The 25,623-nt window shown below is 34.9% G+C and overlaps 1 protein-coding gene across 6 annotated transcripts in view; it reads right to left on the bottom strand.

Annotated features, from left to right (window-relative positions):
- ARHGEF12 (Rho guanine nucleotide exchange factor 12) overlaps positions 1-25,623 on the bottom strand; it is a 217,435-nt gene that overhangs the window by 61,722 nt on the left and 130,090 nt on the right. For all 6 annotated transcript variants that reach the window (XM_045838908.1, XM_045838881.1, XM_045838897.1 and 3 more), the window contains 13 exons: positions 21,476-21,550; positions 18,811-18,903; positions 17,178-17,288; positions 16,786-16,884; positions 9,903-9,945; positions 9,517-9,622; positions 8,978-9,115; positions 8,455-8,487; positions 8,080-8,194; positions 7,084-7,189; positions 5,528-5,740; positions 776-908; positions 451-486 (listed from right to left, as the gene is read on the bottom strand). In XM_045838908.1, the coding sequence (XP_045694864.1) occupies positions 451-486; positions 776-908; positions 5,528-5,740; positions 7,084-7,189; positions 8,080-8,194; positions 8,455-8,487; positions 8,978-9,115; positions 9,517-9,622; positions 9,903-9,945; positions 16,786-16,884; positions 17,178-17,288; positions 18,811-18,903; positions 21,476-21,550 (1,301 nt within the window). The remainder of the gene's footprint in view (positions 1-450; positions 487-775; positions 909-5,527; positions 5,741-7,083; positions 7,190-8,079; positions 8,195-8,454; positions 8,488-8,977; positions 9,116-9,516; positions 9,623-9,902; positions 9,946-16,785; positions 16,885-17,177; positions 17,289-18,810; positions 18,904-21,475; positions 21,551-25,623) is intronic.

Below are 25,623 nucleotides of genomic sequence, written 5' to 3'. Positions count from 1 at the left end.
CCTCCTATCACTCTCAACATGGCTGCTTTATCTTTTTAGTTATAATATCTATAAGTTCAGCTAGTCTTCAGATGGTTCTCAATGATGTGTTCTGTAACTTAGTTGTAATTTGATGTGGTTGTGGGAGGAGTTAAGCACAGCGTTTACCTACTCTACCATCTTGACAAGAAGTCCTGAGCCTCTTCCTTTAAAAAAGAAGGTCAGGGGAAAAATATGTAGTTCTCTAAATTATGCCTCTATTGGCCCTGGCCAGGTAGCTCAGTTGGTTAGAGCATCGTCCCAATATGCCAAGGTTGCAGGTTCGATCTGTGGTCAGGGCACACACTAGAAGCAAGCAATAAATGCATGAATAAGTGGAGAAGATAGATGACGGTGTTTCTTTCTCTCTTTCTCTCTTAAAATCAATGAAAAAAATAAGCCTCTATTAAAAGCTACTTTAGGGTTACTTACTTTCGAAAGGGCTTTGGTGTCCCATGTTCAGGTATCCTAAAACAATAAAAAATAACATAAAAACAAAATGTAATAAAAAACTTTTGCTAAAGATACTCAAAACTGGGTTAAATGAGTGGCTGATAAATAATTCTACCGGATATTATAAGATTAATATCAAACTAAAAAACATTTAGTACCCACCTAATATGTACTACCAACCTAAGTTCTAGTTCCTTCCCAAAAAATCACATGTAGTAAAAACTCTGCAAAATATAGGGATACTGTACAATCAAAAAACTTTAAGCAATGTCCTAAACTTACACCTAAATGATCACTGAATTACCTTTCTGTTTCCCATTCCTCCTCTTGCACCTGATCTAATGGAGGAAGCAGAAAATCAAAGATGATATTAGAAGTGCGAGGTGTGCCATCCAAGGAATCTCCAGATACTGGTGTTTCTCCAACTTGCTTTGATCCTGCAAAGACAAATGTCACACATTCAATTCATGTTAATATTTAATATTAAGATGATTTCAAAAAAATGTTAGTCCCAAAGACTTCAACCAAAGCCATAGTCACATTCACATTTAAACAACTGTGGGTTAGCTAGAACCAAAATTCAAGTCTATAAAATTTTAAAATACACTAAAAATAAACAGGAAAATCAATTTTAATTGCTTTTAAAAGTCAACACAGGACATGGCAACAACTCAGAAGAGAAAACAACATTCTCTTACCCTATCTTTCTCTATCCCCAATCTTTTTCATTCAAATTTTAGAGAGTATGGTGATCTAATAACAAATAGTAACTTATATTTCTTTTTCCTAATTTATTATCTTTAGATAATACCTAGTTCTTCCTCCTCTGAAGATATTGCTCATTTATGCTTCCTACTTTCACTTTCCCCGTGTTTATCCCCAACATTTAATATTTATTAGTAGTTGGATTATTGGTTTTAATTAAGTTTGAACAATATAATTATATCTATATTTTTTTTACATCAAGAAGTTAATATCAGATTACTCTTCTACATCACATTAGGTATTTGGTGTACATATCCTTCCTTCTAATTATATTTCTTTCCTCTACCTTCATTTCTTTCAACTACAATTTTACTTGTTTTAACATTTCTATTCTGATCTGCAGCCACAACTAAATATTCTATGCTTTGTCTAAGAAATTGATTCTAAAAGTCTAAAAACGAGTAAAGTGCTTACATTATTAGGTCATTATATACATATTGTCATATACAATATACAACATACATGTAACTATTATTCCTGTCAGGTTAATAGGTATACTAGTTAAGATTATATTTTCTTTTCAATTGGCCCAATAATGCAAAATCCTGGGCCACTTGAAATTAAAGTTTTATTCTATTAAAGTCTTATACCCCATCAATTACTTTAAAATTATGCCACTTTTTATTTTGCTTCTTGTTTAAAATCATGACTTAACTTTCTGAACAACTGTTTTTTGCAATGCTTTTCTATTATTACTGTCAAAGTAATATAGTTTTATCAAGTCTCAATTTTTCTTCATCTGCTACATCATACGACAGTATGCTTAAAATCCTTCTCTTGCTTATTATCCTTTATGTTCTTGCATTCCAATCTGAAACAGCTGTTCCCTTGGCCTGTGACACAATTACCATCCTGGAACTCCTCTTCATCACTTTCCTAAGTTGTTTCCACTTTTCCCTGATCTCATGACATTTTCTTTCCTAATGCTTTTCTCATCTTGCTGAAGTGGTACCTTCAAATAATTTTAAAGAAAAAGCTACATTTAAGTTAGACTTTTAATCCTGGCATATCTGAAAATCTCTTTATATCTTTCTTCATATTTTATGGATAGTTTGAATGAATATAGAATTCTAAGTTCAATATCATTTTCTTTCAGCAAGCTGAAGGCATTGTTCTTTGTAGTCAAGCACCTAGTGTTATAATGAGAAATGTGATGTAGCATAACCCCTATTTTCTCTCGAAAGATTTTTCTTTTTTTATCTTTGGTATAGTGAAATTTCCAAAGTCATTTTAGGTATGGATCTCTCATTTTTATTATTATTCACTGTAGTTGGTTCCTAGTGAGCTCTTTCTACCTGAAAATGTGTATTCTCTTTCAATTCTGGAAAGATTTCTTCTGTCATTTCTCTAACTGCCTCTTCTCATTTTCTTCTACTGATGTTTTGTGGAGATGACCTCTGTAGTGATTCTCTATATAATTTTTGTCTCTTTAATTTCTATCTCTTGATATTTATAATACACATTCTGAAATATTTCCTTGACTATATTTCTAGGGACTATTTGTTTCTTTAAATACTAGCAGTTAAAGCAGTTTAAAAATACGTACACAAATTCTTTTACACTTATCTCTTCAGGGGTATAGCCTAATTCTTCTGACCTTGAGTGCGGACTATATTTAATGACTTGCTTTTAACTTGCTGAAGTGACAGTATGCACCTACAGAAACTGAAGTTATAAAAGATATTGGGGCTTCTTTCTTGCTCTGTCTTTGGATCCCCAGGGTGATCCTGGGGAAAGTCAGCTACCATGTCATAGAACACTCAAGCAGCTCTATGGAGAAGCCCATGTGGTAAGGAACTGAGGCTTCCAGCAAGGAACTAACATCTTTCTGCCACCAGCCACCTGTGTGAGCATGGAAGCCAGTCTCCTGACCTCAGCTAAGCTTTCAAATGACATCTTACCTGTAACCTTATGAGAGACCCAAAGCCAGAACCACCCAGCTAAGCTACTGTTGAGTTCCTTGTCCACCAAAAAAATGTGAGATAATGCTTTCTGTGTTAAACCCTTAAGTGTTGGTATAATTTATCACACAACAATTGCTAAATAATATAATAATTACTATACCATATGCAGTAGTTATACTGAAACTATTTCTGGTCTTTGAATGCTTTTTTATAGCATCCTATTCTTGTTTTACAGACATAATGATTTATTCTTCCCAAGTATACTGTCCAATGTAAGAGGTATTTTTTCAAGTGCTTGTCTATTACCAAAATTATTGTTTTCTGCTACTTTTTCTGTTCTTTTAATATTCTCTTTTTTATACCACTAATATGCTTGGCATTATATATTATCTTAGATCTTGACTCTAACAAGCACATTTTCCAAGAGTGAGTAATGCTGCTCATACTTAAAAATGTAAGACCTGGCAGATGATTTGGCTTTCTTTTGCTACTACTTGTAAGTAGATCCCTTTCAGTTGGAGTTTTCTGAGCAGGATGAAGCCCTAGCTTGCCTACTGTCAGGCTTTAGGCCCGTAAATGTTAGAACTCCAGGACAATCATATCATGGAGAACTTAATTTTCTCTTTACAATTCATTCAACTTCCCTAAAACAGAGCACACTCTTCTTCTGATACATAAATGAGAAACTACTTACATTTTATAATGCAAGGATCAGAAGCTGCTGACATAATTGTTTTGATTACAGACTTTCAATTTACTCATTATTTTCAACTTTCCTTCTCATTTATGTACTCTATAACACATGCATTTCTGAGACTGAAGTCTCAACAAGCTTCTAATGGGCAGACTGGCTCCCACCTTGAATTTCTCAAACAAACTTTGGGCTCCAGTTTCCTTTACGGTGCTTTATCCATCAAACCACTATTGTCCTCTTTCAATCTCCCAAAACTGTGTTGAAATCTCCTATTTGTTGATAACATCTTATCTTCCTCTACATACTTTCTCTTTACAGTTTTCATTTGTTACCTATCATGTTTGTATTTCCGAAAGATATAGGACACATGAATTAATGTATGTACATAATCCAACATCTTCAGAATTCTCTATCAGACAAAATCTCCAGATTTTTCTCCGTCACCCATACTTCTTTGTCTTAACTAAAAACATGCCTATCCCATGACAATGCTACTTCTTATGTGACAGCCCTCTCAAATAGAGACTTATGTTTCTGTCAAACACTATGTACTTTAGGGTAGAGATGGGATGGACAGCCTACTTCTTCCTCAATACTATTTTTAGACCATTACCTAGCTGTCTTATAAAAATCCCCTTGTTCCACTAAGGCTTTCATTGTCTAGATATGATTACATGTTCTCCTTCCTTACAACAATCATCTAGTAACACTGAACCTTTGGTAGCTGGCTCGAAGTTTTCTTCTTAATGCTCATATCCCACGAGGTGACCTCAAAACCTATATACACATTAAGCTATTCAAACTCCTGTCTCCTTGGTTCCTCACCTTCTTCATCTCTGACAACTTCCTCAATGCCACCTCTCTGGACACTCCCACAGCTTTATCACTTTATCATTTATCTTGACATCACCAGAACTGGAACTGCCTCCCAAATCACTAATAAAGATAGGCATTCCCTTTTCCAAATAAAACCACCTATTCTCCCAGCTCACTTGCTTATAATGGATTAGGAAACCCATTATAACAAGTATAAAGAAATATGCTAATAAGCTCTTTTCCCAATTATCTACAATTACTTCACATCTTTCTTTAAATCCCCTTGTTCTTTTCATCAAAGCCTCACTCTTAGGTAATAACCTTATCTTTCACATATACTCTGCATCTCATCTCTTTCTTTTTCAAAACTTTGTTCTATTGGTTATGTAGTTTATTTCTTGCATCTTCAACTTCATTCTTATAACTGGTTTCCCCTTAGCATTTAAAACACATTTCTGGTATCTCTCATTTTTAAAGTCTTCTTTAGATCCCTCACATCTGGCCCTAATCACTGACCAGTCCCCTCAATACTCACTTTACCTTTCCTCTATTGTATTTAGCACAATTTGAATTTGTGTGTGTTTGTGTGTGTATGACTATTTCCCCATGAGACTAAGCTGAGACTTCTTGTGGGGCAAGAATCTATGTATAATTATTGTATGCTAACATCAGTTATGAAGCTTAATAAATACTTTTTGAATGGATGAGAACTTAAAAATTATCATTCACGTAGGTTTTTCACTTGTTGTAAAATATTAAAATTTAAAACTAAATTGAACTGGGATTCAGTCTTGATTAAAATAATCTGCCACTCTATTTCTTAGTAGTTTTATTGTTTTAAAATCTCAATACTTAGTTAATTTGAACTACAGCTCACCTGTATCATTCTCTTTCCCTCCTTCCTGGGAAAGAGTGGCCACTGAAGCCATAGAAGACATGCAATGGGCTGGTAGGTATCCAATGTCTGATCCTTCACTTGCTAACCCACTCTGGCGCAACTTAGCAATGTCCTGAGGCTCAGGACTCACAGATAAGGGTACGGATAAATGCTTAGGGTGGCGCTGCTTCTGTAGTTCCATGGCTCTGCCAACTGAACAGAAAGAAAAGGTCAAAAATTTGTGTTTCAAAACAACTAAAAAAAGATGATCTAAAAGATCTGGAAAAATGTCTAAAACCAGGTAGGCCCTAGAAAAATGTAAGTTTAGTTATTATACATAGTGAGAAAGAAAGGAAAGAAAGAAAGAAAAATGAGAGGAAAAGACAAAGAAAGGTAGAAGAGGGAAGGAAATAGAAGATGGATAAAAAGAAAAAGGAGAGAGATGGTGGAAGATGAGGGGGAGAAATAGGAGGTAAAAAAGATGAGTCATGAGAAAGGGAGATGAGGGGAGCAGTTGTAGGAGGGGGAAAAGGGAATGCTGACAAAGATAGATACATATGGAACTGTACTCATTTGTAAGTGTGATGAAGCCTTTTGACTCCGTGAGCTCTTAGAAGCTCCCCATTTGTCCCTAACACTCCCAACTTCATCATCAAAACATGCCTCAGAGACCATCCAGACTAATCCTTATCCTGCTCATTACTCCTCTGCACATCTGTCACAAGAAGCTAAAACCTTTCAGGTCATCCATCCTCCACAGAACTTACATCATTAATTAATCATTAACCTATATATCATTAATCATAAAATTCTTCCTCCCTTAATTCCAAAAATTATTTTCTTCTGTATTCCTTGGAACTCTTGGTCAGCACATGTGAAATGCTCCATCTTCTCAATGTTTCTCAACAAAGGTACTAAAGGCATCTGAGTGAGAATTCCTCATTGTGAAGGATGTTTAGTATCACTATATCGCAATACCATCTTACCATCTCCACTCCAACCATGCCAACATATTCAAACATGGTACTGCCTAAGTTATGGACCACTACATGAACTAGTTTCCTCCCCACAGTACTACTATACCTATTTCTCCTATAGCCTTCTCTAGTGGGCTGATTTTTCTCCATTAAGCCAGAAGGTAGAGGGAGATAAGAAAACAAAGCACAATCGAGAGATGAAAAATTATGGAATTAAGGAAAGAATAATATATGTATAAAGAAATTAAACAAAGTATGGTGAAGAGAACCAGGCACATATAGATTTTTAAAAATTTAACAATCAGAACTTGAATACAAACAAAATTAGAACAGGGAAATAAGTTGTATCATGGATAACTGATGGAATGCTCTGCCATTAAAGATGATGTTTATAACAATTATATAGCCACATGCAGAAATTTAGTTCAGTTATAACATTGAATGGAAGCAAGGCACATTGGAAGTTCAGTGGAATCATGACAAGAATATCTATTTCCAACAACTCATTCTGGCTAAATGAACCTCTGATAAAAGGAGGCATGGAATGGTAGGAATGCAGCATTTCAAACTTCAACATACTTGCACTATTGTCATGACGGCTTGGCCTCCTTGGGGGTCCCAGGATGCTGGAGAATCCTCTGCGCTTCCCTTTCTCTTCACCTTCCCTATCTTTCTTCATAGTTTGCTAGAGTCAAGGTACAATAAAAGAAATAAGAGATACATAACAGAGTAGATTTATTTTGTTGCTCTCAAGGACAGAAATGCAATTTCAATGATCATTTATAAGAAATTAGTTAAATGTAAATGAAAGACACACACACACACACACACATAATTCTCCTTAGAAACTAGTACACACTACTATGTACACATCAAACTTAGATATCGGGGTGGGGGGGAGGTAGAAGAGGGTTTAGTGAGGCTACATGGAGATCAAAGGAGACAACTTGGAGTGGTGAACAAACAATACAATATATAGATAATATTTTATAGAACTATATACCTAAAACCTGTGTGATTTTATTAACCAATGTCACCTCAATAAATTCAATGAAAAAAACTTAAGATATTTTTAAAATTCTTTAGACCTGATAATTCTGGAAAATAAAAAGGTAGTTACATAACATTTGCTGGGAATTTGTTCTAAATGATTCATTTACTCATTGGACAAATATTTACTAAGCTCATAAAATGTGAAGGCACAATGTTAAACACTGGGGATACAATGATGAAGGCATTGTCTGCCCTCACAGAGCTTTACAATCCAACAACAATTAAATGGAAACACAGATAATTACAAACCGGACAGGTCCCACAAAAGAAAAGGATAACAGAGTTAGGGATAGCAGTCTGTGTAAATTGCTATTTTCACTCTTCATATTGTCTATAATTAGTTCATATGTCTGTTTTTCTCACTAGATTTTGAGTTCCTTGACAACAGGGGCCATATCTCATACCTATCAGCATGCTTACCACTAATTTGCTGAGACAGTAAATACCAAGTAGAGGGAAAGCACTGAACCAAATGCAAAAAAGCACAGAAAACTAAACACACTGTTATTCTTCTAGTCTTACTTTGATTTTTGGAAGGAATCCAATCCGACCCCGTTTATGCTCCAAATTTCGAGGTTCTTTCACTTTTACTCCCAAATGCTTCATGTACATGAAAATAACATACTGCATTGTTGAACTAGAGGAGAATGGGTTAGGTATAATAAGACTTCTGAGAAAGGAAGGAAGATAAAATAAAGATTGCAAATGACTTCAAAACCTCAATGATGGAATTCTTAGAATTTATTCAAGACACTAAAATATTAGTCAAATAAAATATAGGCGACCAGACGGAGACAGTTCATACTTTTTAAGTTAAAAGAAAAAATATATAATTTAGGACTGACAAAAGATAGTTTTTTTCTTCTTCTTAGAATTCTAGGAAAAAAGTTATATTACCTCTTATCTTCTTCTATAGCCTGAGCAGTCATCCTAAAAATAAAAACATTTAAAAACAAAATATTAAAATTTAATAAGAGTTGTATTAAACCCAGATACCTGAAAGAACAGAACATAGCTGAATGCTTTGGGAGCCACACTAAATCTGTGTCACGTGGAATATAACTGGAAAAAAACAAGGAATTACATGTTTTTCACTCTCACATTATCAACTGTAAATGTTTTATAGCAAGAACTATTTCCAAACCTTATAAATTGAAATTAATGAAAGTATTCCGTTTATGGTCAATTAGAAATTTTGTAGTTACTCATTTTGTTAATATCTAGAAAAAGAAACTCAAGACCTTTATTTAAAGTAAAATATCAGCAATAATAAAAAACTACAGTTTCTCAAATATTATGACAAAATAAATAGCTCCACATACCTAATCTGACACTACCTCTAAATTTGTTTAGAGTAAACTTTCAGCATAATAAGCAACTCAGAAAAGAGGGCATTTCTACATATATTTGTATTACTTACAACACTTCTTCAATTTTGGCAACAATTTGTTCTGCACATGCCCGTTCCTTCTCCAAAGTTACCCGGTCCTTGTCTCGCTCCACATCAAGTTTAGTCAATTCGCTTTCAGCCAAGGTCAGCCCCATGCTCCGTTTCTGCCTAAAAAGAATAGGAGGAGTTTCCTGAGGGAGCCTAAAGAAAAACTATCTGCCTCAGAAAAGTTTCCACAGCAATGGCTTTCTAGTAACTGGAAAATGTCACATTTTTTAAAATTTCAGAACACCATGTCACCTAGGACACTGGAGGAAAAAAATTCTAGAGGCAATCGCTTAACAGAAAAACATATCCTGAAGGAACACACTTAATACTGAACTCAAATGCTGAAATCATATGGAATGGGAACTAGGAACTCTCTTCCACTCCAACACTTTGACTCCAGATGTTCATTATGTTTTAATAACAGTGATAAAGACCATATTTCAACCAAGGATTTAATGCATAACCTTTCCTACCTAAAAAAAATCAGAATAGTATCAGCTTATATCTATCACCAAGCTTACCGAAAATCTTCTAAGTGCCTCTGAATTTCTGGGTGGACTCTTTCTTGCATAGTTTGAATATAGTAGCGATGCAGATCCTCAGGAATAAGCTCAGGTCGTCTTTTCTCTGCAAAAGAAAAGGGAAAGAATGACTTGATTTAAAGGTATAGTCTGTGCATTATAACTGGCAACATATCAATGCTATCTGATGTAAACTTATCTTGGAGTAACATAACGAGAAATTCTTCAATTTGATTCATGTATTTCATCTCAGAATTCAGATTTTATTTACCCTTAAATGCAGGTGACCTACTAGTCACCACATGACACATAAAACCTTTAGAGATGAGTTGAGGTAGATAACTATAAAGATATAATTCTCCAGGATATTGGTACTGTGAACTTACCCAGATCTACTGATATTTCATCAGGAACAGAAACTTTCAGGTGCTAAAACAAAAATACAAACAAAAAGTGAGACAGCACTAATGGCTTTTCAAGATGTATATAAGTACCTGTATAAAGAACTAGAACTTGCATATCTATTTTTACAAGCATACTAATGTGTAACTCATTTACTAGGTGCCACCTACCCAAATTTCACAGCTTGGGTATACTCTATTGTTTAAACTTGAAAATAAGCCCTTTCCTAAGGATCATGCTGTAAAAAAAATATCTACAGTATTTACTAGATGACTAAATGCTTCTGTGCCTAACTTACTCCTATTGGCTTTAGCTTTCTAGAATGAATATTCCAATTGGCTTTGGCTTTCTAGGATCACTGGTTAATATAATTAGTCACACATCATTTGAATTAATAGAGGTAAAACCTAAATAATGTGTATATATTATCTTTTGAAAAATTTACTCACATATAACCATAAATTTTATTTGCTCTATATGAGATAGTCCCACTACACACCACGATATTCCCAGTCACTTTCCTAGGTAAATTTAAAGAACCCTCACAATAGTCACATTCCCAATAAAAAAGTATTGGATGTCTATGTTGAGGGTTTGGTGACTTCAATCTCCAGTAACCACCTACAGTATTTATACTATTGAACTAATTAAAGTTACTGTGTCATAATGTAGTTCACAGCTAGGATTTTCCCCATAATAACTGCAGTTTCTTATCCCAGTACCATGTAGCTTCATTTTTCTTTCCATTAATTTGGGAAATGTCTTGAAAAATAATTATTTTTTGCATTTACAGGAAACACCTTAACATCTGCATACTTACTTTGTATTATTGTGTAACTACTTTAGTCATATACTTCCACAATTTAAACAATTCCTATAAAATCTGAACTTTTATATTTGAAAGTAAGTCACTATGAAAAACAGGGAAACAGATTTCAAAGTTTTCTCTTTAACTAAATTTGCCATGCCATAGTCAAATCAACTTTTCTAACACTATTTCTAGCACAAGCACAAAAATTATATAAATGTTCATTTCTTTATGAGGGTACTTATATGAAATAAATGTCACCTGTGGCTTAAAAATAATTAGCAAATTCATCAAGGTTCTTATACTTTAATGTTAATAAACTTATAGATCGGTAGCAAAATATAAAGTTTTAACTTAACATGGAGCTCCTGAAGAAATGTGAAACTCAAATACAGTTCAATATATTTATCATTTCTTCATGGAAGCAAATTATCTTAATAAATAAAATATGTAATATTTTAAACAACAGCAGTAAAATCAAAATCCTAATTAGTTCATTTAAAAAATCTAATCCTGGAGGTGATGGAAGTGGGTATAAGATAAAAAGCTAGAAAGGCTGTAAGGAAGTAAATTTTGTAGGGCAGTATAAGTCAAATTAAGGTGTTTAGACTTTTAAAATAAGAGAAAATACTGCCAAAAAGAATAACATCAAAATCTGTGCAAACCAAATCAGCTCTGTTCACAGACACTAATAGAAATGTTAACATACATTTTGTAATTATGCTATAAGTACATAATCTAAGTTTCTTTTTTATGAAAAAATGGATTATAAATGTACAGAATATTGTTTAAAATTTTTCAAAAATAATCAGTATTTCTACCAATCTAGTGAAATGAAGTTTTAAGGAATTATGTAAAAGAAATCTGTAATCTTTAGCCAATACTACATGTTGCTAAAGATACTGACAAAACTATTTGTATGTATTTTAGGTGAATTTTGATAATTTCTTTTTTTAAAAGGTGTTATTTACTTATTTTTAGAGAGAGGGAAAGAGGGAGAAACAGAGGGACAGAAACATCAATGTGTAGTTGCCTCTAGCACACCCCCTACCAGGGACCTGGCCTGCAACCCAGGCATGTGCCCTGACTGGGAATCGAACTGGTGACCCTTTGGTTCAGAGGCTGCCACTCAATCCACTGAGCCACACCAGCCAGGGCAACTTTTGATAATTTCTATATATGTAAAATACAACTGAAACCTTGGGCAATAAGTGTTGTTCTGCTTAATCTGACTATATTTTTTCTGTACTTTTTTGATACTTGTGCCAACTGCTCCCTGCTCACAAAGTAAATTACCTAGACAGAAAAAAATATTGTTTCTGACAAATCTGCTCACTGTCACTTAACATTTGGTACGTCAGGTGCATCCAAATTGATTTTTTATTGAAATGAATTTTTCCAGAAGCATGAAAATTGACCAACTAGTTTCTAATTCTCAAGTACTATTTCATTTATTATTTAAGAACAGTGATTATGCCAGATTTTCTTCTTTTTGCATCGAAATACCATTCACTGATCTACCATTAGTGTGCAAAAACTGTAGGCATCTTTAATATTTCATCATTTCGTATCCTAAATAGTCCGGGAAGTTTCTGGCTAGAAACTTTTAAGAAAAATATGCTGTATTGACTAAGATATTTTTTAAGTATATTTTATTGAGCATGCTATTACAGTTGTCCCAATTTGTTTCTCCCCTTTATCCCCCACCTTCCTATACCCTTGCACCTTCCAGCATTCCCCCCACCCCATCCTTAGTTCATATCCATGGGCTGTACATGTAGGTTCTTTGGATCCTCCATTTCCCATACTACTCTTAACCTCCCCCTATCTATTTTGTGCCTACCTATTATGCTTCTTATTCCCTGTACCTTTCCCCGCTGTTGTCTCTCTCCCCCTCCCCACTGATAATCCTCCATGTGATCTCCATTTATGTGATTCTGTTCCTGTTCTAGTTGTTTGCTTAGTTCCTTTTGGTTTTGGTTTTTTAGGTTCAGTTGTTGATAGTCATGCATTTGTAGTCATTTTACTGTTCTTATTTTTTATCTTCTTTTTCTTAGGTAAGTCCCTTTAACATTTCATATAATAAGGGCTTGGTGATGATGAATTCCTTTAACTTGACCTTATCTGGGAAGCACTTTATCTGCTCTTCCATTCTAAAGGATAACTTTGCTGGATAGAGTAATCTTGGATATAGGTCCTTGCTTTACTACTTCAAATACTTTCCAGCCCCTTCTTGCCTGCAAGAGTTCTTTTGAGAAATTAGCTAATAGCCTTATGGGAACCCCTTTGTTAAGTAACTGTCTCTTTTTCTCTTGCTGCTTTTAGGATTCTCTCCTTATCTTTAATCTTGAGTAAGTGTAATTATGATGTGTCTTGGTGAACTTGGGTCTAACTTCTTTGGGACTCTCTGATCTTCCTGGACTTCCTGGAAGTCTATTTTCTTCACCAGATTGGGTAAGTTTCCCTTCATTATGTTTTCAAATAACTTTCCAATTTCTTGCTCTCCCTCTTCTCCATCTGGCACCCGTGATTTGGATGCTAGAACGTTTAAAGTTGTCCCGGAGGTCCTTAAGCCTCTCTTCATTTCTTTGAATTCTTGTTTATTCATTGTTACAGTTGGACCTTAACTTCTTCCTTTTGTTCCAAATTGTTGATTTCAGCCCCCGTTTCCTTCCTTTTACTGTTGTTTCCCTGTATATTTTCCTGTATTTCACTTTTCATACTCTTCATTTCTTCCCTCATTTTGCAATTCAGCTCAATACTTTCTGTGAGCATCCTAATTACCAGTGTTCTGAACACTGCATCAGATAGATTGTCTTCTTGTCACTTAGTTCTTTTTCTGGACTCTTGATTTGTTCTTTCATTTGGGCCATATTTCTTTGTCTCGTTGTACTTGTTATGGTGGTAAGGGGTGGAGCCTTAGGTATTCGCCAGGACGGGGCAACCTTCTTTGCTATGCTGTGGCACTTTCTGTAAGGGAGGGCTCAGAGAGGCAGCAATGCCACTTGCTTGGCTCTTGTCCCACTTTCTGTTACTTCCCACAAGTGGTGCCCTTTCATGTGATGATTTGCAGGTGCGTGGGTCTGTGTACATTTCAGGACTCTGTGGGCATCTCCAACAGACTCTTGTGTAAGACTCGGTGTTACCCCCATGGATTTTTATAGCCCAGGGTTTTGAGTCTTTAGTTTCCCCCACGCTGAACCCCAGAGGTTTACAGTCTCTCGCTCCCCAGTTGTTCCTCCTGGCTTATCCACACTCAAATGTGGGATCGCTCACATAGTCCGTCACCTTGACTTGTCGTGCATCTTCTCTGCCCCCATCTCTGCCCCTCTTACCAGTCTGGATGAATGTTTAACTCCTTGGTTGTTGGACTTCCATGCAGTTTGATTTTCTGGCAGTTCTGGTTGTTCTTTGTTTTTAAATTGGTTGTTATCCTTCTCTTGGTTGTGCAAGGATGTTGGGGACTACTCTGTGTGGTTTCAGAGATTGTAGCTCTGCAAGAGCAAGCTCTGAAAGGGGCTGGTAAGTCTCCCTGGAAAACCAGGTCATAATGCAGGTGGCAGGTATGACTCGATTCTAACACCAATGGTCCCATGAAAATCAGGCCTAAAATGTACATTTTTGTCCTTTGAAGCCAGCTCTGCTCAGCAATAAGCCCTGTCAGTATAACCCAGATGTCTGAGTTCAAGGCATACGGAGTAAAACTCCCTACTTCATGATATACGCCTTTACAGCCATCTGGCACCTGCATGTCTCACAGACCCCAACCTGAAAAGATTTGTGTTTCTTTAATTGTTATCTATAGATACTGTTAGTTTTTTATGACTATAGCCTCTTGGCTATATTGATTGATAAGCTATACATGTGTGCTGTATCCCCCTGCATTTCCCAATCCTAATAAAAGCTGTGTAAGAGAAGGGCTCAGGGCATTCTCCACTAGAGGGAACTGCCAACCCTTTTCCTGCCAGAGCAACAAGACTGTGTCCAGGACAACTTTTTTTTTTTTTTTAAAGATTTTATTTATTTTTAGAGAGGGGACAGGAAGGAGAAAGAGGGAGAAAAACATCAATGTGTGGTTGCCTCTTGCACACCCCCTCCCTACTGGGGACCTGGCCTGCAATCCAGGCATGTGCCCTGACTCTCTCTGACTGGGAATTAAACCTGCGACCCTTTGGTTCGCAGCCCATGCTCAATCCACTGAGCTATGCCAGCCAGGCTTTTTAAGATTTTATTTATTCCTCGCCCAGGACAACTCTTTATTCTCATCTACAGCAGCCCAGGGAACCTCACTGGCCAAAGTTCTCCACATGAGGAAGAGAAGTGTTTCTGTCTATGTCTCTCCCTTGGCTGGAACTCCTCTAAGATATTTTCATTGTAGTTGAAATTTGCTGTACCTATGAATCCAATCCATCATATTTTACTCCTAAGATTTTTAAAATGAACATTTATATTATGCATGGTGAACAAAAGGCAAAGTTCAACGATCCAGGGAAAACTTTGTCAAGTGGTCCAAATATAAATTTATGGATCAATTCTGTCCACAATAAAATACCCATTCCATAATTTTATTATTATTATACATAACTTTTTGTTTGTTTTAGTGCATTTATGTGGAAAAATAAAATGTAGGTATGCACCTATGTCATTACCATCCAGTTAAAAAAAAAAAGGAATAATAAAAAACCCTAAGTGACTACTTTATACCAGGACTTTTCCCCCTAAATCCTTACCTGATGAAAAGGGGCAGAGACAGAGAGAGAAACATGATGTGAGAGAGAAACATCAATTGGTTGCCTCCTGTACACACAGACCAGGGACTGAATCCACAACCTAGGTATGTACCCTGACCAGGAATTGAACCTACCACCTTTCAATGCATGGGATGATACTCCAACCAACTGAGCCACACTGGCTAGCGCTCAGGATTTATTAATAGTGGAGAAACAGCAGTGAATAGACAGAATAAAAATATCTGCCCTGATAAAGTATATAGTCAGGGAGGAGTAGGAATACAAACAAAATAAAAGTTCTGTGGACAAAAATAACAAAGATAACATGAAGTGAAAGGAATCAAATTTCAAATAGGTTGGTCAGGGAAGGCCTCAATGAGAAGATAAGTATTTTCAGCAGTGTGTAGGCAACTTTATAAAGGAATACAAAGAAAGGAAGGATCTGGACAAAGAAGGGGGCCAAAATGTTTGCATGTGTTCATTTGCTTTAAGATAGCAGAACTAACAATACATGCTAATGTAAATGATTCAACAAAAAACAAAAACTGATGATGCAAGATAAAATGGGATCATTTAAATAGCCTCTTTGAGTAAGTATAAAGAGACATAATATACATGGTATGATGAAGGTAGATGATTTATCTGTAGAAGTTCTCTTCTGTATACTATTATACTTTAAATTTCTCAAAGAAACACCATGTCATCAGCTGCAAGAGAGGAAGTGATGGAAGTTTTAGGAGAAGGAAGATGTGAAACAGTCATCTAGGAGAACTATAAATATGAAAGAACTAAGGATATGTAGTGTGATTATCCAGAAGGATTAAAGGCTAATTCTTATTTATACTATAGCAAGGCTAATAATAAAAATCTTAGTTTAAAAACCTATTAAGATTTCGACTGGTAAAATAAAACACTATTATCACTTACTATCATTTGTGTGAATTAGACTTTTTCCACCACTTTTTAGTTACACTTGTACCTACAAACTTCAAAAAGGCTAACCAGAATTCAATTATGCAAGTATTATCTTTTGGATCCTAATATATAAATGTGTGTATCACTTGTGTTCTTTTTTTACTCCTTCATCCTAACTATAAATATGTAGAAACCCAAATATACATATCTCCTAAAATCTACTGTGACAATTCATATGCCTACAACTAGTTTAAACGATAAAAAGTAACAGTCAAGAGTAATCACTAATTGACATATAATACAGAGCTCACAAAGCACAACAATATCCAAAAATACGGGAGGGAAACCTGGAAGTAGGAGGCCAATTATTCAATGTACTATAACAAAGAATTTAATATTATCTTCCTAACTTACTGCAGATCGATCCAGGAAGAACTGATGAAACTCAAGGAAGACACGACGAGTCTCCTTGGAATTGGTCTGTTTATAAAGGTCTGAATAGAGATAACAAAGCTGTAGTAAAGAAGAAAACAGAAAAGATAAAGTGAGAAGTTAAAAATATATATACAATCTGTTAGATTCTTACAGAGTATGAATGTGTGGAACAGGTAAGTCACCATAAACAATCTAATGACTATCATATAATGAAGAGTTAAAAAATAATGTTTTAAGTATCTTTCATGTTTATCCTTGTATGTTTAGAAAACTGAAAGAAGTGTGTCCAGTTATCTTGCATAAGTGACAAGTTTTAAGGTTTATGAATCAATATAAGAACTCTGAATTGGCTAAACTGTAAAATACATTACCAATGTCGCAGGGTCAAACTGTGAAATTACATGATGTAAAAAAACAGCTAAGTGAGCAGGGCGAGATTTTAGAAGTTCAATGCTCTGGAAACAGCTGCACTGCCCATTGATCTAGAAAAAGCAATAATTATATGTCAATAACTCCAACACAAATGTTCAACTAAAGACATCAAAATTTTACTTTGATTTACCCTAAAAATTCAAGATTTAAAATATTTCACTAGAATGTATTAGCAACAGAGGCTATAGAATCTCTTCCTCTGAAATAAATAAACTCTTGGAAATAGGATGGAAGAATGTCCATTTTGGGAGAATTCAAGTTTAGAAGATGATAATCAAGGAGCTAAGATATCTGCAAATGCAAAAAAACTGTCTAACAAAACTTCTAAAACTGTAATGAAAGGCTTTTTGCCTAATAGTGACCTAGTCATTTTTCTTTTCTTTTGGGCTAATTGTAGAAATTGTGGTAGAAAATGGAATTGTATGATTTTAGGTAAGACACCACCTAGAATACTTGTATATTCCCTAACTACACTGAAAATAGAAAACAGTAATAGTTATAATAGAAGTAACTAGAATCACAATTTTCATATAATTTTTCACTTTTAAATAAGGTGAGACTAAAGTTGATCTAAACAAACAATACCAATTCTACACCATCTCTTTCAGAAAATATAAGAGGTAACACTTCTCAATTAATGCTAGAAGGCCATCACTACCTAACTATCAAAACCAAACAAAATAACTACCAAAAAAACCAAAACAAAAAAAAACTACACACCCCCATAAACACAGACACAAAAGTCCTCAGCAAGATAATAGCAAATGGAATACAGCCACACATAAAAAGAAAAATACATTATAACCAGTTAGGGTATATCCCCAGAATCTAAAACTGACTCAACATGCTAATATCAATCCATGTAGTTTACCATATTAGGGGATTATTATAATCATCTCACTCATTCAATAAAATTCAGTATTCATTCATGATAAAAACTCTTAACAAACTAGGAATAGGAGGAAACTTTCTTAACCTATAATAAAAAGTATCTACAAGAAAGCTACAGCTAACTTTGTTATACTTTATGATGAAAGACTAATCTTTCTTCCTAAGATCAGTAATAAACCAAAGATGTTCTGCCTCACCAATCCAATTTAACCTCATACTGGAAATCTTAATCAATGCAATAAATAAAAGATAAACAAATTGGAAACAAAAAAACATCATCTCTAATCATTCACAACATGGTTGTCTATGTAGAAAATCCCAAAAAGTTTTTTAAAAAGTTCCTGGAAGTACCAAAGGCAAGAATCAAGCTAATCATATTCCTATATGCTATCAATAAACAACTGGAATTTCAAATAAAATAAAAAAACTTTACAATAATACCTCCGTCTCCCCAATGAAGTACATAGATATAATTAATGACTTCTTATCAGTTTTAAAAGCAAAGTCATTTCTGTTGTTTAAAGCTAAAATAAGCAACTAATCCATGCAACTAACCAATTAATCTTAGTCATAAAATTTAGCTTTGAATCCTTAATAATTTAATGTCAATCTCCCAAAAGTGTTCATTTTTACAATAAAAAATCTCAAAAATTAATGGGTTTTTAGAAAAAATATCATCACCTGTTCATGTTCAGTACCAAAATCATCATCCTCTGCTCCAATAATATGAAGTGCTGTATGGGTTGAGGGACTTCCAATAAGTGATTGAGTGTCCTGGTAATATTCAGAGAAAAGAAATGGAAAAATTATCTAGTCATCAAATTCAGAGACAGGATAAAGCCAAACCATCAAAAGATGTGGTTGACTAAACAGATGGGATTTCTTTTTATTTATTTTCTTTATGCACTTTATTTTCAAAGAAGTGGTTCTCAAATTTCAAGGCCATGAGCTACTGTAGCAAAGAAAACTACTATAGTATTTATTTTTTTTCTTGTGGGAAAAATAATATTTCCCCTGGAAATAAAAAAACATTCTTTGCTCACAATACCCTTGGTTTTCTGATTCTAATCACTCTCGTATACTTCATTTATGATGTCATACAAATCTAAACCTTGTTACAGAAACAAAAAAATTAGCTTATTTTAAAAAGTGAGATTTTAAAAAGTGGATGAAGACAACAGGATAAAGGAAGAATGAGAGTAGAAATGATAAGACAAAGTTAGTAGAGGTTAATACAAAGATTTCTATTAATGTCACATATTGAAAACCATCACTAAATCCTATTTTTCATTTTTAATTCTTTTTCATATTTGCATAATGCAGGGTTTTTTGACCCTGGCACTGTTGATATTTTTGGTTAGATAATTCTTTGTTGTGGGAGCTGTCCTGTGCACAGTAAGGTATTTAGCAGCATCCTTGCCTTCAACCCATCCATTAAATGCCAGTAAAAACCTCTCAGTCATAACAATCAAACATGTTTCCAAACACTGCCAAATGTCCCCAGAAGTGGGGGAGAAAAAAAAAAAACCCACCCCTGTTGAAAATCATTTGGCACAATGCAAAATAAAATTTGAAGTAATCACATAAAAAACCTACTATAGAAGCAGGTGACAGAAATTATAAAAATAAATTAACAGATCTCATCCCATGCAATGAATCATCCATGTGCCAACTCACAGAGTAAAACCAGCAGCATGAAAAAGGCAGTGTAGAGGCATTAATGTATACTGTAAAAAATACAGGATATCTGAAGACGACAAATACCAAAACCAAGAGAAATAAAATTTGGAAAAAATAGAAAAGAATGAGTTTGGCTTAAATTTGGCAGCAGTTGAACATGCAAGATCTGTTTGTGGCTGAGCAAAGAGAGTGAGGCTATAATCATTTGGGAGTCATCTGCAAAGTAGTTATAGTCGAAACTATGAAATGGATCCAACAAATTATAAATTAAGTAAATAATATGTAACTGTTGTTTCTACTCTTAAATGTTGTCCTACACTATGTAACTGCATCTCCTAAACTTGATTTGGCCTTTTTTACTACTTATTTTTTCAGAAACACACATATTTTAATTTTTTATTTATTTTATTGTATTTTTTCCGTTACCATTTATTCCCCTTATACTCTTCTACTTTTAACCCCCTGCAATCACCACACGTCAGTGTCCACGAGCTCTTTTTTTTGCTCAATCCCACCACACCCCAAACCCCACCCCAGAGCTGTCATCCTGTTCTCCATGTATAAGTCTCTATTTTGCTTGTCAGTTCAGTTTCTTCATTAGATTCCACATATGAGTAAAATCATATGGTATATGTCTTTCTCTTACTGGCTTATTTCACTTAGCATAATGTTCTTCAGGTCCATCGATGCTGTTGAAAGAGTAAAGTTTTACTCATCTTTACAGCTGGGTAATATTCCATTGTGAAGAAAACTAGATTTTAAAACCCAATGTTTTGGTAATTTAAGAAAAAAATCAGGTGAAACAATAGAAAGGCATATACAACAGTAGTAGACAACTTCTGATTTTATAGCTATTTTAATTTATTTGATTTTTCTATATGTTCCTAATAATCAATGTATCATAGTATGATATTAAGCTTTTTACTATAAAACTTTATACAATTCTAATTTAAAAAATAAAATCAAAATGCTAAAAGTATATTTCCACTTCTAGGTATACACCCAAAAGAACTGAAAGAACTTGAACAGATTTGTATAGTCATATATACAGCAGCATTATTCACAACACCCAAAAGATAGAAACAACTCAAGCATTCACTGATAAATGAATGGATAAAAAAATGTGGTGTGTACATATGATGGATTATTATTCAGCTTTAAAAAGGAAGAAAATTCTGACACGTGCTACAACATGGATGGACCATGAAAACAGGCTGGTCAACAAAAGGACAAATATTGTACGATTCTACTCATATGAGGTTTCTAGGGTAGTCAAATTCAAAGAGACAGAAAGTAGAATGGTAGTTGCCAGATGCTCGAGGGAGAGGATAATCTGGAGTATTTAATGCATACCTAGTCTTTGCTGTAGAAAGATGAAAAAGTTTTAGAGATGAATGCTATGATGACTGCACAACATGAATGTTACTTAATGCCAACGAACAGTATACTTAAAAATACTTAAGTGGTAAATTTTATGTTATGTATATTTTATTACAATGAAAAAATTAAACTACCTAATAATACTATGTAGTAGTTCTCCATTTATCAAAAATTTTATTAAGTTCCTTGAAAGCTTAAGCTTGCTCTCAAAAATAATATATAAATAGCGGATATGTCTGTCACTTTAAGTATAAGGAAAACATCACTTTATAGATTTCACACTCACAGTGTCCTGAATTACTTCACTTTTCTCTAGGTTTTCCTCTAGATAAATCTTCTCTTTCAGGCCACTCTTAGGACTCTATTAGAAAAAAAAAAGATATTCAGTTCATTTCAACAGGCTCACCAAAAAAAAAAAAAATGTGTGTGGAAAAAATAATCTTCTGAAGTTCATATATGTATTTAAGACTACTAAGTATCTTTCATATTATACCTGGGTCTGCTACTTTTTTTCCTGACTTTGGCAGATCACTTATTCTCTCAGCTTTTATATTGATAAAATAATACAGAACCAATAGAATAATTTTACTACAACTCCAGGCCTTCAGGACATATTTCTACCAAATAACTGTAACTAAATATTACATATCTCAAACTCATTATGTCAAAATCAATCTCTAACTTTATCCATGTCTGTTAATTCCCTCTGTCCCAAACTATTCTTTTTATCCAAGTTAAAAGCATTTTGTACTATTTATACAAATGAAATTAAGCTTCTATCTATTTTGCTATTACTACCGCATATGAAACTGATGTATGGATTTTTATAAAATTTATATGGTTATGGCTGCAATGAGCTAATGTAAAATAAGAACTACCTGATATGCACAACTTCATTTCTGGGGGATAAGAAATACCCTAAAACAATGGGAATCATTCTTCAGAGCAGCTTAAAATGAGGCACAAGAGATTTTTGTGTGGATGAGAATACAAAAGATACATGCTACAAAAACATATACCAAAATACCTCAAGACAGAGAAAACAGTAAAGCTACCAAAGCTACTGGTGAGTCCTGTCAAAAGAATACAGAAGACAATTTGAAGAGACTCTACTGGCCAAAAAAGGAACAATTTAGGCAATAAAAAGAATAATGATTGCAATGGACTGAAATATAGTAAGCAAATACATTAAAATCTATAAATTCAAAATATCATACACATGTGGCAATATACATACACAACCCTACATTGGTGACCTTTGGAGTTTCTTAGGGTACCAACTCTTCTGAAAACAGATACATAAAGGAAAAGAATCAAGCAAATGCAAATTTATCCCACATTCCCTGTATAAGCTATATTTTATGACAATCTAAAAACTACTGTAATAAGGAAAAATTATTCTTGACAAAATAATTCCACCTAATATACAGAAGAAATGACAAAACAATTTTGAATCAAAAAATGACAAAATCATTTTGAAACGATTAATTAAATCATGGAGGCAGGTTTTTTACCATCAATGGCAGGTAAAAACATGAGATAAAAGCTTAACAGAGAACTTTATAATGAAAGAATCATGCTAATATCATCTGAACACCTTAAACAAAAGTCACCCCCCTCCCCGTATTCACCACCTGATATTACGTAACAGGGTGTACACAGTATCACCCATTAACTGTTCTTAACAACTCTCAAACCTTAATCTGATCAAGACTTGATCTCACTATCAATTTTCAGAAAATATGCATGAAGGAACATGTTAAATAACACCATGAAAAGACAATTACTGGACATATAAAAATGGCAATGAAAAAAAGAGGGAGCTATTATAAATTCAGAGACTTATCAACCAAAGGTTGAAAACCTTTATTAAATCCTGATTCAAATAAACTAACTGCAAAGAGATCATTACAAGACAATTAGGGTAGTGGTTTGGAGCCCTTGGGATGAAAAGAGGCTGGTCAAATGGAGAGATGATTCTTTGGGAAACTGAAACTACACAATGGCACCCTTTCTCATAACCTATTGCAAGTGGGATATGAAGTTTGGAGGCCAAAGATTGCAAAGGACATTTAAAAACAGGTGGTAAGAGGATTTTGTGGGCCAAGAGGAAGGTAACCTGGCCTTGCACCTGCCTGGTCTTGCACCTGAGACTGGGGCTTCAGCAGAAGTACTGGAGAGCTGGGTCAGTGATAGCAACTCAAGCAGCTCCATTCCCTCCCAAAGCAGGAAAGTCTCAGACCTAAGCCAAGAGAGACCTGGACAGGAAAAGGGAGAAAAGTCACTGGGTAGATAAAAAGGCAGTTAAGTGACACAAAACCACCAGTGTACCCCTACTGGGGCAGTGGTCACTGGCTGGGACAGTAGCAGAGAAATTGGGGAGCCAGGTGACACTTGAAGCTGGGAAAAGAGAGGGACCTCCACAGGCCATGACCCAGATACAGTTTGGACTGGTCAGAGAATTGGAATGTGTGGAAAGCAGGCACTTGTTAGGAGCAGCAGGCTGCACCCAAAGGGACTTTTCTCAAAAGAGAATCTCAGCTACTGTGCAGGGACCTCACCTGTGCAGTGCCTGGGCCAGCGAAGAGGGAGGAGTGGAACGTAATTTGCTCCCACTCAGGGTGTCTCAGAGATTGATCAAACTGGGGCAGCAGGGGCTTGGACAGGGAGACTTAATTCAATAGAGGAAATGAGCCACATGCAGGAACCTCCCACTGGCACAGCAGCTAGAACAATAAGGGGGTGGGTGGGGGAGGGAGATGCACAACTATGCCCCATTCAGTGCAACTCATGGACCCATCAGGGGTTGCAAAACAAGATGGATTACTGGCGCTGGCCTGGCAAAAATAGTGCAAACCTCACAGTGCTATGAGAGCCTAGGATGGAAACTTGGCACCTGTGAATATTGTAGCCCAGACAGAACCACAGAAAAGAAAAATAAATGGAGCCCAGCCCCGCTCTGCCTGCAGGATCCCAGAAGACCTGCAACACCAGATTGGCTGGTTTAAAATAAGTACAAAGCTTTTTTTCCCCCCCAAGAGTAAGACAATGAGAACTAGAGCTGTGAACAAACCGGAGAAGGATCCAGAAAGAAGAAAGAAGGCAAACACAACAGCTGAGACAAGACAAACTTTACTTTGTTCACCTTCACAGGTTGCAGGGTTTTTGTTTTTAATTTCTCATATTTCCATTTATTTAGTTATTTTTCTGTTTCTTTGATTTGTTGTTTATTATTGCTTGATTTGTGCTTTTTATTCTTTTTCACATTACATTTTAATTTCTTTTACTTCCCTCATATTCCAAATAACACACTACTCTTGTTTTTTACTTTTTATTTAGATTATATATTTCTTATCATACTATTGTTATACCAAATCCCACACAGCACCCATCCCTGGTCTTAATCCATTTCACCATCTTCCTGAACTTTATTACAGTTGTGGTTAACTTTGTTTCACACTACTCCAAGTTTCTATCCCTTACTCTCACTATTTCTTCTTCATATAAACTCACATAAGCACTTTTCTTTCTTAGCTCACATTCTTTTTCCCTTCTAATAAGAGTCTTATTTCTTCTTCACCTTTCATAAACAGTTGCTAGTTGAGCGAAATATCTTGGTTATTGCTATACTTCTCCCAAGGAACTCCTATTTGTTCACTACTTGTTTGTATTTTAAATGCCACAGAATACTCTCCTGCTGTCTTACTCCATTTTGCCCTCTTCCTACCCCTGTTCAGTTTAGTAAAAATTTTATTTCATTGTTTTCTCTCCTCTCTTTTTTTTTCTTTTCTTTCTTTTTCCTCTCCCTCAACCTGAGCTTTACTCTTTATTCTTATTAGCTTAGTTCCACCATCTTCTCAAAATAATTTTTTTTATTGTAGACATCTCATATTCACTTTTTGCTTTTCTACAATATTCTTTGTCCCATTCCACCTTCATTAAACTTCACTCAACTGTCATTGTGATTGACTCTGCTGTGATTTTTCTGAAATTTTGTCCCCCATGTTCTAGTACCTTTCCAATTTTACTTCAAACTTCAATAGTACACTCTTCCATTTACTTACCACATTGTTCCCATTACCCTTTTGTGTATTACATAAATTTCGTTATCTCCCTTTCTTCACCTCCATTGTATCCTAACTCTTATCAATTCTCCTCCCTCTTACCATACAATTTCCCCATCTTTAATCAGTCTCATTTGGCCTTTGGCCTTTGTCATATAACATCCACAATCTTTCTTCACCTTTATTAATATTAGTTCAAATGTGAATGCGCCTGCTGATGTGGTACCTTTGTGGTACCCATTCTTTGTCCTGGTGTAGGTTTTATTGTCTGGTAACAATGCTTTGTTAACCAACATCTGTACAAAAGCATACAAGACAAGGTGGAAGTTGAGAGTGCCCGTAAACACACTGGAGGGGAAACCTACAAAGG

This window comes from Phyllostomus hastatus, unplaced genomic scaffold, assembly GCF_019186645.2.
Source record: "Phyllostomus hastatus isolate PE091 unplaced genomic scaffold, TTU_PhHast_1.1 phas_contig_113, whole genome shotgun sequence".
Taxonomy (NCBI): Eukaryota; Metazoa; Chordata; class Mammalia; order Chiroptera; family Phyllostomidae; genus Phyllostomus; species Phyllostomus hastatus.
The sequence above is the reverse complement of the archived record's forward strand: the minus strand, read 5'-3'. Positions and strand labels throughout refer to the sequence as shown.